This window comes from Amblyomma mixtum, chromosome 2, assembly GCF_055824585.1.
Source record: "Amblyomma mixtum isolate Tamu chromosome 2, ASM5582458v1, whole genome shotgun sequence".
Lineage (NCBI taxonomy): Eukaryota > Metazoa > Arthropoda > Arachnida > Ixodida > Ixodidae > Amblyomma > Amblyomma mixtum.
The window spans coordinates 149,030,862-149,047,737 of NC_143013.1; the positions used below are offsets into that span (position 1 = coordinate 149,030,862).

Here is a 16,876-nt window from a genome sequence, read left to right on the forward strand (position 1 = left end):
GCACTTGCGCACCAACATCTCAGGAATAGCGAAACCAACATCTACAACGCCATTCCCGCCACCAGCAACCCAGCCTGCCTTGAAAATTACCCGATTGCGGTTCTCTGCATCACGCTCTTCCCAGCTGCACGTCTCTTTGACTTCAGCGAAGAGATTGTTAGTTAGAGACTGTTCTTCATTCTATGCTGTCCTATTTTCTTTCTATTATTGGTGCCTTGTACTGTTTTTGTTTTGCTAGCTCTCTGTACTGCCCCATTCTAAGTTCAAGCCTCTTTGTTTACTCCACACGTGAATACCAGCTGGATACTACATATCTGTCTGTTCTTTGCGTGGCCCCTTTCGTTTTGCGCTGTAGAACATTCTTCATGGGCACAACTATGTAGCCCGTTCCTTGTCGTTAATATGCGCACCAGCAGCTCACAACCTACAACCTGGGAGAACCTGTGAAATGTCGTTCGCCCTATTCTTATTCTATTGGTTGTTTCTTTTTGATAGTCCCGATCTGTGGTAACTACTTGGCCTATATTAATTTACTGCCCTAAGCCTTCCAATAGATCAGTGCTCATCATAAACTGCTGCTCTCTTACCTGACTGCGTAGCATTACGTTTATTTAGTCCATATCAATTTTAGGCGCACCATTGTGCCTTTCCTGATCAGCTCACCAACAGGATCAAATCCCTATAACTTGTAATAAGGAACTCTCGAATACAGTTTGTGGGTAATGGTAAACACGATGACAATAAAAGCATGAGCGTTACTCTCGTGCTTGCAGAAGCCTCATTTGACTGCCGTGTTGGCATTTCGAAGGTGTGTCTATGGTATGGGCAGCCCCACAATATTGTCACGTTGCAGTGACGGCAGTCCAGCGGTCAGAAAGACACCAACCAGTCTTGGAAACGAAGCTCTTTATTTGGGCTGACTTGCGCCCGCAAAAGAACTGAATCACTCGGCGGCGGCGTAAGCAACATACGTGCTCGTCAGTCGTCCAACTACGAATGCCTGCCGCTCGCGGCATCGCTCAATTTAAAGCCAGCAAGGAAACTTCGAGAGAATCGGTCAAGATCATCTACAGTAATCTAGAAACACGTAGATGCAGCTCGGCATGGCTGTGATCAATCGAGATTAGTCCGGTCGCTTCTCGCGTCACGAACAAAAATGATAACACCCCTTTTCTGTGGCCTCGCGCGAACGAACGGACACTACAATGATACGTGGCAATATGCAACTCAGAACATTAAGTTAGCTGAGCTGTACAATCGTTTCTGGCCGCACTCGAACCGCGCGCTTGCATGGGAATCCCATGACGTCATGGCTACTCGTGCGCAGGGGCCAAGGCGGTGGCAACCTTCGGTGAGCTGATGGGCTACGAACTGCTGCTGAACGTCACTGGGAGTCGCGTTGCTTGGCGGGACCTTTTCGACGACGCCATCAGGCTGGCGGAGGACGGCGTCACGGTCTACGAGCAGCTCGCCCGGAGCATTGCGGCTGTGGCCAACAACCCCGACAGCCAAATCAGGTCGATGAGATGACGGAGCATATTGATTGGCACTTTACGTGCACTTCATACAAATCCCTGGTTAGACCGATTTTGGAATATGCGCCATGCATATGGGGCCCCTACACCAAAACAAATATAGACAAGTTGGAAAAGGTGCAGAGAATGGCCGTCCGTGTTAATTCCAATCGTCACAGACGAACAGATAGCGTAACACAGACAGTTAATGTCTTGGACCCTCAGGTCCCCCATTCCAGACGTGCAGAATTCAGGCTTAAGTTCTTATACCTCCTGTGCAATAATAAGACGCAGATAAACAAGACTCTCTACCTTACCCCGGTTCCTCGAGCTAACACACGCATTAACCACGGGAAAAGTTTACAAGAATACGGGACTTGTACCGATTCATTAAAATATTCCTATTTCCCTAAGACTGTGTTCGACTGGAATAGGCTGCCTCAGAATGTTGTTGATTGTCCGGATGAAGTGGAATTTATTGCCGCCTTGAAAAGTATGAATATAAGTTTTTTTCTTCGCCTTTGTTTTATATTTTAGTATCGTTCATGTGTGTTCCCACTCCTGCTAGGACTCCAGGAGTCGAATAAATAAATAAATAAATAAATAAATAAATAAATAAATAAATAAATAAATAAATATTCTAATGCTGGCGGAACGTTCTCGCGCTCAGATGTTCAAGTCTGAAGCGCCAGTTACCTATCTCGTGATCTGGGGCTGATGCGCGCCTTCACACCTACGAGCGTCGGAAGCCTGCGCTTAGCGGTCACATAACTAACGTCGTAGGGATGTTCAATTCATGCTGACACTGAAGCGCTTGGCTAGCAGTAGATATTTTGGCTCACAAATTATCGAGGAAGTACGTTACATATCTCCTCAGTGTTAGTGTTTTTACAGCGAAACCACTACTTCATGAGACTAGACAGTTGCTTTCACACCCCTACTCGGTTTTACTCGGTTTTATGTAGTAGGAGAAGCCGTAGAGGAAAGTGACATCGATGCTTGCAACTAGGTGTCAACACAAAAACCTGAAGATAGGAACATTAGTGCGCTTTGTGCGAAGGAGCAAGCGAAATGAATCGCTCTCTGAAGCAAGGAAAAAGAAAATTTGCACCGATGACCTCGGGCTCCCGGACAGCAATCCTATCAACGCGAACGAACACCTCGTGCCTCGTAATAAGATGTTGATGGCGGCAGTCAAAAAAAAAAAAATTGAGGAGGCGAAGTGGAAATTTCAGTGTACTGCGAACGGAAAAATTCCAGCCCGAAAAAATGAAAGCTCGAATTACATTCGCATTGCTTCCTCAGATGACCTAGCACTGATTGCTGCATCGTCACGACCTCCTATATATTAGTAGTTTTTAATCTCTGCTTATCTATCTACTTCTTCGCATGGCCCTACGCCAAGGCTTTTATCAAAGTAATGTGCTCTCAGCTATTCCCATAAATGCAAGAAGCATAAGAAATTAGGTAGGTGCAATAAGTGCTTTGCTAAAACGATAAGGGTACAACTTGATTGGCTCTTTTCTCTGAAACCTGGCTGACCAAGAATGAACATGCCCCGGTTTTCAAAGGCTATCGTTCGCTGCAGCTTATGAGATAAAGCAAAATAGGCGGTGGCATTGCAATATATGCAAAGAATTGTATCACTTTTTTTACTGTTTTTACTGTTGAAGAATTTTCAGGGATAACCTGTGACGTTGAATGGTTAACAATTCGAAGGGGAAAACTCAGTGTCTGTAGTCTACTGGCCCCCAAATGACAATCTGCATATGTTTAACGCTTTTTTAAGAAGAACTGCTTGAGCATTCTTGTACGCGCAGCGGGACTTGCCTGATTATGGGAGATGTGAATGTAGATATGAGCTCAGGGAAGGCTTGTTCACAGGAAATAACAAATATATTGTCATGTCACGCCTGCCAGAACTGCATCATACTTCCAACGAGGGTGTTGGCAACTAGTGCCACACTTTTAGACATTTGTGTGTCAAGCTTAACTGAAGATGACTTAACAGCTGGCGTTCTTACTAACGACATTAGGGATCACACGCGGGTCTTTTGTTTCGAAAACATCACTGTAAAAAAGAGAGCTGTCTGTCAAAAACCACGGTTTTGTCGTAAGATAAATGACCACACACAAGAACACTTCGGATGCCTAATTGCAGCCTTAGACTGACAAGAAATTTACGACATTACGGACGCAAGCAAAGCATACAACGCCCTTAGATAAAGGGGTTGGCGAGGATCAAATTAAAAATTACAGGCCGATATCCGTTTTGACCGTTTTCTCGAAAATCTTTAGGAAGTGGTTTATCAAATGCTCTCCGAGTTTCTTGTTAAGCAAGGCATAATCTCTTCCTGTCAGTACGGTTTTCAGGAAAATAAATCAACCGAGCAAACACTACTATACATTAACTATAAAATAATTCAAAATATTGAGCAACGAATGCTAACAATCGAGTTATTTTTAGATTTAAATAAGGTTTTTGATTCTGTAGATCATAAAATTTTGCTCATAAAATTGGAAAGGCATGGCATACGTGGAGTGGTTGGGAGCTAATGCGTAGTTACCTGAGTGGTAGAAGCCAATTTGTGAAAATCCATGATATGTCCTCCGATACAATGCAGCTGCAGAAAGGTGCCCCACAAGGTTAGAAGCAAGGTTTTGGTTTTATGGGGTTTAACGTCCCAAAGCGACTAAGGCTATGAGAGACGCCGTAGTGAAGGGCTCCGGAAGTTTCGACCACCTGGGGTTCTTTAACGTGCACTGACATCGCACAGCACACGGGCCTCGAATTTCTCCTCCAAAGAAATTCAACCGCCGCGGCCGGGATCGAACCCGCGTCTTTCGGGTCAGCAGCCGAGCACCATAACCACTGAGCCACCGTGGCGGCTGTTAGAAGCAAGGTCCTTTGCTTTTCTCGTTATACATAAAAGATATTGTAAACATACAAGGCGCTCAAGAAGTAATAATGTGTGCCGACGCCACCAACGTGTTTTTTTGCTTCTCATGACATTAATCTCCGAGGGTCTAGCGTAAATAGCTACTTAAATGTGTTATCGAAGTGGTTAGAAGAAAACATGTTGCAGCTAAATATAGATAAGACTACATACATCGTATTTAAGCCAATTAAGAAAACAGTCGAAAAAGAAATCCATATCATTTACATTGGCTCTGCGATCAAAGGAGTAAAGGAACAGAAGTTTCTGGGCGTCTGGTTTCAGGAAGAACTGTTTTGGAATAAGCACTTTCGCTATCCATTTAGTGAACTCTCTAGGAATACAGGCATCATATACAGAATAACACATCTGATTCTACTGTGGATAAAAAAAACAGCTGCACAACACCCTTGTTTTCTCGAAACTTTGTTACGGGTCATTGGCATGGGGCACAACAAGCAAATCCAATTACAGTAAGTTACTAATGTTGGAAAAACTCGTTCTGCGCGTGTTTTCAGATTATCAAGGCCCTTATGCAAATCTTAGAACAAGTCCGCTTTTTCAACAATATTCGATGTTACACAAAGAAAAAACATACGCACAGCAGGATTGTAGAAATGATTGCGCATACAACTTCAGAGACGCCAAACGACTTACGCCTAAAATAAGAACGGATTACGGAAAACAGCCGTCTGCTTTTCAATCAGTAGGTATGCTTAATTCGTAGAAATTGTTAATTATGCCTGTTCTAAGCAGGTGTTCAAAAAACAGGTTAAAGAAATATTGCTGAATGGAAATTTGTGCTTCCATGATTAGAATCATATTTCTTAAATATTTTAATAGTTTTTATTCTCGATGTAATCATGTTATTTAGTTGGTGAAGTCGCTCTTTTAGTACTAGACCTTCCACCTTGTTGTGAAGTTTGTTTCTTAGTGCTTGATCTGTTTTGTTTCATTCCGCTTTACCGACTGAAAATTACTTTCTTTTCAGGTTGGCTTACCCTAGACGGGCAGTCGCATATGCCCATCATATACTAAGAGCACAACACATTTTCAATTTTAGTAGCATCCACTTTTCATGCTTAAGATTTCTTATTTGCATAGATGATTACTCATTATGTGAGAGTGCTACCTCAGTGCATTTTTTTGTACAATTGGTTGTTTAACTTTGATTACAATCAATCTGTATTTTTCTGTTTGCTGTCCATTCTGTACACGAGGGGGCTGGGACCTCCGTCAGGCACTCACAATGCCTTTAGTCCCAGCCTCTCGTACCTCAATGGCAAAAAGAAAATAAATCGTGAAATACTGAAATCCTGAACGGCTTTAAAGCCCGACGACCTTTTTCTCCCGTGAGTGCTTACGCGCCGATCTGGGTAAATGGTGACGCAGCGCGCGACAATAGAGTAGTTGTCAGCACTGTGCGGTAGCCTTCTATGTGATCGTGTTCATTTTTTCCGCGCTGCGGTGGTGGGAAGCAAGTGTGTTGTTTTTATCATACGTATCCAGGTCTCATGGCAAGCTTTAGGAAAAAGTGGATTTCATGTTCACGCAGCACAGCCTGTCACAATCCTTTTTCGATGAGATGTCCTCGGTGGGAGGAATTATGATTGTTTAGCTTGGTGGGCTGGTATCAGTTATTTTCACAGGTGACTCAACTTCGTTCCTTCTTGACTGAATCTATATCTGAGTTCATTTTTTTTTATTCACGGACACCGCCCACCACAAGTGGTGGGCCCCTAACTATTGTCCCTGTCTGCACGTTCGTGAGCAGGAAGGTTTTGTCCAACCCGACCACGACGCGCTTGCTGAATGTCGGAGACAAGTACCACAACAGGAAGTTGGCGGAGACGCTGCGGAAGATAGCCGGGAGCGAAAAGAAAGGCCGTTTCTTCGAATCGGGCTACGAAATGCAGGCCATGGTTAAGGAGCTGAGGGAACTGGGTAATGTACTGGACCTTGTTGACGCGCGTTATGACCTCTGAGACCAACTCCAAAAAATACGCTCAAACTTACTTCGAGGCACTTGAGCGACACTGTGATGTCACTAAGAAATGAATATATCATGATTTTTTTAAAGCGAAAAGCTGAAATAAGTTAAAGCATTTGCTCATAATCAAACAACGAGTGATGGTCTCAGCAAAACTAGTGTTCTGACGAGCGCTCGCTTTTCGACTTTTCGAAAGCTAATGCGTTGCATCAGCTCAAATTAGAGAAGATGCATTGAGGAGCTTGTTGCGTCCGAGCTACCTCCTCTGTGGACTTATTCTTTAATGAAGATTTGATGTTCTCTGACAATTTCTTTAGGCACTTTAATTCCCCATTCTGCATCCTCGAGTTTTTGTGAGCATGGAACAATCACCTCGCTTCACAGAGCGTATCTTGAACATATCTTGAACTTGCATCACCACGAAATAAATATATTAATTATAAAAAAAAATCCCCTGTGCCCCTTGGTTTCTGTGGCTGTTGGCTTCTGTCACAACGATTGCATATGGTAGCTACGAAAGGTGGGCTAGCAGGCTCTAATTATTGTTTGTTGACTTGTTACCTGCCAAAAGAAAGGAAAACTGAACCAGGAAGGAAAGTATGCTTTGTTTTGAATGCGTAATGGGATCATCACTAAGCCATAACAAGGAGTCACAGATTACGACACAAAAGGATTGCTTTTGCGCCTATTTTCTCATCGTAAACTCATAGCGACAAGGCCAAACGGCTCGTCTCGGGGCCGAATTACAGAACGCCCTCGATCTGAGTACACGCTCCCAGCCACACTCCTGTTGGTTGTCCTTGATCAGATTGTGAGTGCCTTGATATCGAGAGCGTTCCGTAATTCGGCACCTGGTCGTCATTTCTCTCCTTTCGTTATTTTGCTGTGCTATTCACGCTATAAAAGGAGACTGCTATCACGCGGGGCTGAAAATTTAGAAAGGCACTGAAGTTGCTCGCAATGACTACAACATCCCGGCGAAATCTACCTGCGCATAAGTGGCTAGACTGAACACATGGTTGCAGGCTACATGTATTTAGTAATAAATATACAGTTGATGACGGCACACTAAACGACACGAACAAGAAAGAGTCAGTTTCGAAGTGCGCAGCCATTTCTTGAAAGCTCGATCTGTAGCGGCGTCTCCTATCCAGGTGGTATCCTGACTCTGAAGGACTTCGAAGACTTCCGTGCACATCTGGAGTCTCCGGTGGCGATGCTGCTCTCGCGGGACGAGTGGCTCTTCACGACGCCTGCGCCGACGTCGGGCGTCGTGCTCGCCTTCGTGGTGTCGGTGCTGGACAAGTTCCGACGCGAGGGTCTCCTCGCCGACGACGAGCTGAGCGCACACCGCCTCGTCGAAGCGCTCAAGTTCGGGTTCGCCAGGCGCTTCCAGCTGGGAGACCCTGACTCGTTTGAGATAAAGGAGGTGCGCAGCCGGCGTTCGCCAATCTTTTGTAGCGTGAGGTGCAGCTTTTGGCAAGCTCATTGTCATCGAGCAGGAATGCATCCGACAATGGCTTCTAAACGAAACTGTTTATTTGGACTGACTTGCACCCGCAAAGAACTGAATGACTCGGCGACGGCCTAGCAACAGGCGAGCTTGGCGGTCGTCGAACACAACGCCCGCCGCTCTCGGCAATGCTCAATTTATAGCTGATATCGAACTTTCCAGATAAAGCGTGCGAAGTTACTAGAACATTTTGAAACAGCGTAGAAGCGGCTCTGCCTAAATGCGATCAATAGAGATAAACCTTGGTCGTGTCTTGCATCACAAACAAAGCAACGTGTACTGCGCGATGACAGTGGACGTTAAAGAACCCCAGGTGGTCGAAATTTCCGGAGCCCTCCACTACGGCGTCTCTCATAGCCTTAGTTGCTTTGGGACGTTAAACTTCATAAACCAAACCAAACCAATAAAGCGGCGTGCCGGTAGCTTTGAAGAATGAATAAACAAACACTACAAAGTTTCGCGGCATTACTCCCCTCTGAAAGAAGCAGCGACTTGAAGAAAAGAGGACCACAGACAAATAAAAGGGATTGTGCAAAAATATACGCCGAGGGTGCAAACGCAACGTTCTTTAGTGCGCATGTTTGGGCTTTAGACGGACGACATGGGCAACTTCTGGTCGTACACGGCGTCGCTGGGATGCAATCATTTCGTAAGGAAAGACTTCATAGTACAGCTCACAGAGCGGACGAAGAATCTTATACGGGCCGAAATAGCGGCGCAAAAGCTTTTCACTCAATCTGTGGCGGCGAATGGGCGTCCAAACCTAGACCCGGTCTCCTGGCTTGTATTCCGCGTTGCCTCCTCATAGGTTGTAGCGTCTGGCGTCGGTCCACTGCTGTTTTTGATCCTTAATCGAGAAAATCTTCGGGCTTCTTCTGCGCGTTAAAGGTAAGCGACAACGTCGACGTTATCTTCTTCGGCAACGCTGGGCAGCATGGCGCCTAGCGTGGTCGTGGCCTCCCTGCCGTGGACGAGCCTAAAAGGCGTCATCTGGGTGGTCTTCTGCATTGTGGTGCTGGAGGCGAAGGCGATGTAAGGCAGGATGGCGTCCAAGGTCTTGTGTGTGGCTTCGACATACATGGCGAGCATATCGGCGATGGTTTTGTCCAGGTGCTCATTCAGTCCGTTGGTCTGATGATGGTATGCAGTTGTCCTCCCCTGGCTGGTTTGGCTATAACGCAAGATGGTTAGCGTCAGTTCTGCCGTGAATGCTGTTGCTCTGTCCGTGATGAGCACATCGGGGCGCCGTGTCGCAGAAGATTGCACTAGACGAAAAATTTGCCGACTTTTCTGCTGTTCCGTTCGGTAGGGCTTTTGCCTCGGTGCAGCGGGTGAGGTAGTCAGTCGCTATGATGATTCACTTATTTCCAGACGTTGACTTCGGGAAAGGGCCAAGCAAGCCCATGCCGATCTGCTGAAAGGGCCTTGAAGGGGGTTCAGTGGTGTTCAGAAATACTGCTGGTCGGGTGAGAGGGGTCTGTAGTCGGTGAGAATCTCGGCACGTTTTAACATAATGTGCGTCATCGGCAGGCAGTCGGGGCCAGTAATCCTTGTCTTGTATGCGCTGGAGTGTGCGAGAAAACCCGAGATATCCAGCTGTCGGCTCGATGTGTGAAGCCTGAACAACCGCGCTCAGACTTGCAGGCACAGCAAGGAACAATCTGTTTTGTTCGCTGCTAAGTTCTTCTTCACGAGAGATCTTTCTGTACACAAAACGAATGCAACCCTCTTTTGAGCGAGGCGGGGGGTTAAGAAACCTTGCCTTCCAAGTACTGGATGAGGAGTTTTAGGTCGAGGTCGGAGCATTGCTGCTGTGCAAAAGAGCTGGAGCTGATGGGTCGCAGGAAGGCGTCCTGATCGTCGTTCGGCGGCTGTGCATCTATAGGGGCTCCTGACTGGCAGTCGGCGTCAGTGTGCTTGCGTCCGGACTTGTAAACGACGGCGACGTCAAACTCTTGGTGACGCAGGCTCCACCGAGCGAGGCGGCCGGCGGGGTCCTTCAAACTGGCAAGCCAGCACAGTACGTGGTGATCGCTGACCACATTGAACGGTCGTCTCTACAGGTGGGGGTGGAGTACTGACGTAGCCTAGGTGATTGCAAGGCACTCTTTATAAGTTGTCCAATAGTTAGCCTCAGTACTGGACAGGGAACGGCTAGCGTATATGATTACCGTCTCCAATCAATAATTTTTTTTTTGAACGAGGACGGCGCCTAGGCCCACACTATATGCATCGGTATGAACTTCAGTCTCGCGTCTTCATCAAAGTGCGCGAGGATCGGTCGGGACTGTAAACGACGCTGAAGTTCTTTGAAGGCTTCTACTTGCGGCGATTTCCATTAAGGTATCCTGTCGGTATCCTGTCCAAGTTTCGATACTACTTTCCACAATGCATAAAAAAAGTTTTATACGACTCTTTGTTCACCAGTGTTATAACTTATTGTTCCTTAGTATGGGGTACAACCACTGTCTCCAATACTACGAAACTCCATGTACTGCAGAAAAAGCAGTTGTGCAATTTACAGCATTCCAAATGATGCACACACCAAACCTGTCTTTAAGGCATTGCACATAGTACCTATTATGCAATTGTAGTCTGTCCTGCTGCGTAAAAAGTGCACATCAAAAAGTGCACATCAAGTGCACATCAAAGTGCACATCAAAGGAACTGCAGTTCTCGCTGATTTGTCAAGAATAATATGCAGAGGACACCCCTACAATACGCGCATTGGAGACAATTGGTATTTACCGCGAACGCGAACTGACCACGGCAGACAGATGCTGTCCAAAATATGCCGCCCATTTTAAACAATTGTGAAAAACTGTAATTAGTGAAGAGTAACAACATATCGTTTCTTTCTTTACTGTAGTAACTCAGCCTGCTGTTATGCCTTCTCTCTTGACTGGAATTTTTGATGGTTATGTGTTTTTTGATGCCCTGAACATGTTTATTTTTGATGCAATGAGCTCTTCATTTAAATATTGTAACAGTTGTTACACTGAAAAGGAACTGCAGCGGCTGAACGAGGGCACCAGAGAAACGGAGCTACACTTCAGCGTCGTCTACTTCTAGCGGCTGCGATCTCTTTCTTCTTCTAAGTTCCAATCCTCGTGTCACTGCCCCTCGTGTCACTGTCACTCGTGGACTGGGAGAACGCCGCTCAGGGTAGCCGGCGTCTCGGCGAGGGCTTGGGGAACGGTAACGCAGCGGAGATGACGGCCTAGGATCGTAGCGACCGTATGTCCCAGGCCTCTGACGGGCCGACAGATGAGCTTCAATTTCGAATGGTCGTTCGCCATTCCGGGGGCAAGGGTCGTCGGGCGCGAAACCACGCAGACCCACTCGGCGGTACGGGCAGGCCCTGTAAAGATGTCCCGCCTCACCACAGTGGTAGCAAAGGGGCCGCCGGTCCGGTGCACGCCACACATCACACTTCCGTGGCCGCTGATAAGCTGGTCGAGCAGGCACACGGGAAAGACCAGACTGCTGCGCGGCGTGAGTCGCGGTATTCACGTCGTAGCCTGGCGTTGGGGCCCGGCAGAGGACAGATGCATAGGTTGGTCTGACCTTAGTCTGTCTTGGGATCTCAGGCAGTTGCTGCTGTGCTGCTAGGCGCACCTCGTCCCTGACGACTTCAGACAGCGATGTAACAGACGGCGCGCTGGGAGGCAGCTGGAGGGCTTGTAATTCCTCCCTGACGATCGACCTGATTAGGTCCCGTAAAACGGCCGCATCACTCCCTAGCGGCATCGAAGAAACAGCGGGCCCAAGCGTGCTTACATCCCAATTGTATTGCCGGGCTCGTTGCAGGAGCGTCGTCTCCATGGTAGCCGCTTCCGTGAGGAATTCGGCAACAGTACGCGGTGGACTGCGCACAAGACCGGCGAAAAGCTCCTGCTTGACCCCGCGCATGAGGTGGCGAAGCTTCATCTCCTCCGCCATGGATGGGTCAGCACGCTTGAAGAGGCGCGTCATGTCCTCTACATACATGCGGACGCTTTCGTTAGTCCGCTGGTTACGGGAGCGAAGCGCAGCTTCAGCTTTCTCCCGGCGGTCTGCGTTGGGGAATGTAGCTATGCGATTTTGGCGAAATGTCTCCCAGGTGGACAGGCTGCTCTCGTGGTTCTCGTACCATGTACTAGCGGAGTCCTCCAGCGCAAAATACACATTATGGAGCTTACGGTCGTCGCTCCAACCGTTGTAGCGGGCGACCCGCTCGAAGGTGGCCAGCCAGTCTTCCGCATCGTCGTACACGTCGCCGTGAAAAGATGGCGGTGTTCGCGGCGTGTGGTAGAGGATGGGCGCCGGGGAACTACTGTCTGTGGCCATTTCCGGTGACGTCGGTCGAGGCTGCGTCTTCCTCGTCGGGTTGGCAAGAGGCCCGAACTCAGGTGACTCACCGCGGAGGCGGCGGCTTGGACGCTGATGGACCGGTGTGAGTTCCGTCTTTATCTCGTAGGCGTACGCAGGTCGGGAAGCGTACCCAGCACCTCCACCAGATGTGGAACAGTTGTTACACTGAAAAGGAACTGCAGCGGCTGAACGAGGGCACCAGAGAAACGGAGCTACACTTCAGCGTCGTCTACTTCTAGCGGCTGCTATCTCTTTCTTCTTCTAAGTTCCAATCCTCGTGTCAATATGTCACAGGCATAACATGTACGGTAGCGTTGTGTGATTGTGGGTTTTTGTGCACAGTGTAGCTGCTGTAGGGGGCGGGGACCTCCGTGAAGCCTCTATAGGCTTTTTGTCCCCGCTCCTCACATCCTTGATCTGAAAATAAACCTGATTGATTGATTGATTGATTGATTGATTGATTGATTGATAAATGGCGCGTCTGCCTTTGTCAGAAGGGTCAGAGGCTCGGAGATAAGTTCTTGACAAATTGTCGGTAATACGTCCACAGTCCGAGGAACATGCGCAAAGCTTTCTTATCGGCCGGTGGTGGAAACATTGCAATAGCAGCGGTTTTCTGCGGGTCTGGCCGTACTCCCTCCTTGCTAACGATGTGGCCTAGAAACAGCAGCTCTTCATAGGAAAAGTGGCACTTCTCTGCTTTCAATGTTAGTCCGGACGACTTGATCGCGTCTAACACTGTTCGAAGCCTTTTAGGTGCTCTTCAAAGTTCGAGGCGAAGACAACGACGTCATCTAAATATACCAGACAAATCTGCCACTTCAGGCCTGCTAGCACTGTATCCAATACTCTCTGGTAATTTCGGTAATTTCTCAGTTACAAATGGAGTCTGGGCTAATTTTCTGGAGTGCTGACTGACTTGTGCAGCAAACTAGGCTATGCGGCATCCCACGTACTTCATTAATCCCTGCCCTTGCTGGCCTAGGTTGTCCAATGGTCCAGGCGTATCTGGACGATGTTTCTAATATTTTCGACTGCTACGTAGTGATACATAGCCGCGGCGTTGCAAGCGGTGTCATTCCGACCCCAAATGTAAAACCTTTCTAGTGCTATCGGTGCGAAACTTTTAGAGGAGTTTGTGTCTTTAGGCTCCAGGCCTGCAACGCAGACGCTTCGCAAATCCTTGTCGTTCGAACTCGCTCATATAAGGAGATAACACAAACCATCACCACTACTGTGTCAAAACACGACTCTCCCTGCCGCCTTTTAAGCATCTTCGAGCCCGAAGAAACTGACGTTAGTGGAATAGAAAGGTAGGAGACAGCTGCGGAGCGCGAATTTGAGTAGGATGCAAGCTTCCACAGCGCAATTTTTGGCGACGAAATATAAAAACGCTGTGTAGCTGATATTTTGTTGTAAATTGAAACGATATGAATGCTGTAGCTTCGGAAGGTTGAACCTGATGAAGTATTTTTTGACGAACGAAGCCGTGCGGTGTGCTTGGCGCTCTTTGGCCTTAGATCAGGTGGGTTAAAGCTGATTTAGCAAAGTGGTCCACGTAGGTAAGTAGCCATCTTGGACGCATCTCACAAGACAATATTGTGGCCAGCACAGTTTTTTCTGGAAAAGTTAAGGGTGGGTAAAGTTTGAACTTGAATCTGGAAAATGCGGCTGAGAAAATAATTATATGGCATTGCTACACGTATTTACAATGTTTTAAACATGCTTTAGCATACTGATTGTGGTCCTTTCTTTTAATACCGGACGACTGAGAACGATGTTCACGAGTAAACTGAGTAAACTGAGTTTCCGTTCTAAATTTCTGCGGTTGCTTAAGCTATGGGATCAAGAAACTTAATGCAAGGAGCCGCATACGACAAAGAGTCACTCGCGCTCTCGTGCGCCGCGATGTCACCTTTATGCGTTGTATACATGGCAAAAACTCCAAAAGGATCAGACATATGTCGCATCAGTTGTGAACATGGGAAATGATACATCTGCACATTTCGCGACAACTGTGTACTGAAAAGCGTGTGAACGAAAATCTCCCGCTCTCGGAACTCTCTTTAGAGGCGGATTACGCAAATCGAATCAACCTTGCTGCCGTTTACTTTTTCTCGGCATTCGGCTTTCTTAACGCCATTGCGTCAGTCTGCGCGACAGAGTTACACATTGGTGCTACTTATAAAGGGTGTAGATGTTCTTGCTTAAATGCGTTTCGCGTTACGTTTTGCAGCACTAATGCATGCGGTAAGTAAAGACGACTGTTGAAATTAACGGTCGCTCACGACAGCGGCACAAGAAGAACAACACATGCGGGCTCTACCAACTGTTTATTAGACGGAAAAGAGGCACACTAATGATCCTAAGCTCAAGCATGTGACATAGCGCGTTATCGCTCCGGACACAGCCAGCGACAGGAAATCGGCATGGAAACAAGACAGCATACATGTAATCGCGGAAACCTTTTTATCGCATGCGTATAAAGGACTAGTGGTACTAGCATCTGATAAATGGTTTTTGAAACCAAACATAGGAATCAAAAAATCGCTGTGGTTTAGCTCTGGTTAAACCTGGAGTGGCGCGACAGCTACAGCTCGCCGAGTGGAACTCGCCGAGTGAAATTGCAAAGTCAGTCTTTCGCCGCTGCGTTTCGCTGGGCAATCCTTCTTCATCTGCTTCCTTGGAAGTGTATTCACAGTTACTGCGTAATTTCCTTTCCTCAAATTCATTTTGTTCATTAGGGCCAATCTTTGTTTCTGCTTTCACTCCCACTTCCTCCCTTCCTCTACAAAAGGATGGCGGGTGTCTAGCGAGATATGCATGACAGTTACTGCGTGATTTCGTTTGGTTTGGTTTATTGAGGTCTAACGTCCCAAAGCAGCTCAGACTATGAGGGACGCCGTAGTGAAGGGCTCCGGAAATTTCGACCACCTTTGGTTCTTTAACGTGCGCTGACATCGCACGGTACACGGGCCTCTAGAATTTCGGCTTCATCGAAATTCGGCCGCCGCGGCCGGTATCGAACCCGCGTCTTTCGGGCAACAGCCGAGCGCCGTAACCATTGAGCCACCGCGGCGGGGCCTGCGGGAGTTCGTTTCCTCAAATTCAATTTTCATTTTCTCCATTACGGCCTCTTTTTCTCTTTCTTCTTTCACTCCCACTTCCTCCCTTTCTTTACGGTGCGGTTCAGGTGTCCACCGAGATGACAGAATTACTGTGTCATTATTTAGCGAGCTACAGGCCATGACTACGCTTAGGCTTCGCTGTGATTAAGCGATGTAATGCTACTGATGATTTACTTGGGCAATCTATGACGTCATCAAACGGACGACGGGTGTCCACCGAGATATGTGAGATAGTTACTGCCTAATTTCCTTTCCTCAAGTTCATTTTCTTCATTGCCCCTCTTTCTGTTTCTTCCTCCACTCCCACTTCCTCCCTTCCTGTACGGTGCGGTTCGGGTGCACACCGCGATGACAGAGAATTACTGCGTCATTAATTAGCGAGCTACAGGCCATGACTGCCTCTATATATACGTACCCCCGCCGGGCGCCTAGATGACGTCATACCGGATAGCGCTCGTGCCGATGGCGAGCGCAAAGGTTAGCTGACGTCCTACCAGATGGCGCCGCCGAGCGGCGAATGGCAGGTGCGACGGTTGCTAGGCAACGCCCTTGCGGCGGCTCCGGCGCACAGCTGCAGCCACGGGCATACGCCCCAGGTGCGACCACGCTGAACGAGGCAAAGTGGCTGGCGTAGTGAAGTATCGCTTCAAAAATCTTTAGCAAAGCAGTCAGAACTCCCCCCCCCCCTAAAAAAAACAAAACAAAGAACAACAAAAAAAAAACCTCCACAACAACCAGCCAAGCACTCTCAATTTGGTGCGCACAATGCTATTAATGAAACGAAGGTGTCTTGATCGGTACATGCTGTTTCATACATTTATGCCTCCACTTTGTTTCAGTCGCTCGAGATGAAGCTGTGAGGGTTGCTGCGTACGAAAAAATCGCATTATGAGCTAGTCCCGCACCGGAATAAACGGCACCATCTTCCTCGGCGAAGGAGAAAAAAAATGCATGAGACCCGCGGTAGGTGAACAACATTTACTATAAGAAAACGCTGACCATTCAACATAAACCAGGCAGAGCAGTTGCTCATTTACTTTGGGAATAGGTTTTCTTTGGGAACTGTGCTCGTCTTCTTGGGGCCAAAGCAAATTTCCGACATGTATTTGCACTCCGCAACGCAGGACATGAAAAATCCGGGAAGCTCGACGGACGAAATACACTCCAAGCGCGTCACAGCCGCAGCACTTGAAATAACAATTAAGAAGAAAGAGGGCAGAAGTTATAGTCGGTGTGCGACACTGCATACCATCAGAAATGCTCCAAACGCGATGATTTCCTCGTTGTTTACAGCGTGTTTACTGCAGTCGAGAGCTACATTCCATGCCGCCATCTTCTCACAGAGTATACGAGGGGGTACCCAAAAGAAACCGGACTTATTTTTGTTTGAACTTATTTTTTCACATTTTAAGCACAGACCTTCAATCTCCTTCAAAGTATTC

The 16,876-nt window shown here is 47.5% G+C and overlaps 2 protein-coding genes across 2 annotated transcripts; one reads left to right on the forward strand and one right to left on the reverse strand.

Moving 5' to 3' along the window:
• The first annotated feature begins 1,318 nt into the window (after positions 1-1,318).
• On the forward strand, positions 1,319-8,898 carry LOC149361230 (scoloptoxin SSD14-like). The gene is made up of 4 exons (XM_089568026.1): positions 1,319-1,517; positions 6,225-6,394; positions 7,595-7,869; positions 8,842-8,898. Exons 1-4 carry the CDS (start codon positions 1,360-1,362, stop codon positions 8,896-8,898), a joined length of 660 nt encoding a protein of 219 aa, XP_089424152.1. The 5' UTR covers positions 1,319-1,359.
• Positions 8,899-9,701: 803 nt separating this feature from the next.
• On the reverse strand, positions 9,702-15,876 carry LOC149361231 (uncharacterized). The gene is made up of 3 exons (XM_089568027.1): positions 15,850-15,876; positions 11,003-12,471; positions 9,702-9,957 (listed from the first exon to the last, which is right to left on the reverse strand). Exons 1-3 carry the CDS (start codon positions 15,874-15,876, stop codon positions 9,702-9,704), a joined length of 1,752 nt encoding a protein of 583 aa, XP_089424153.1.
• Positions 15,877-16,876: the final 1,000 nt, after the last annotated feature.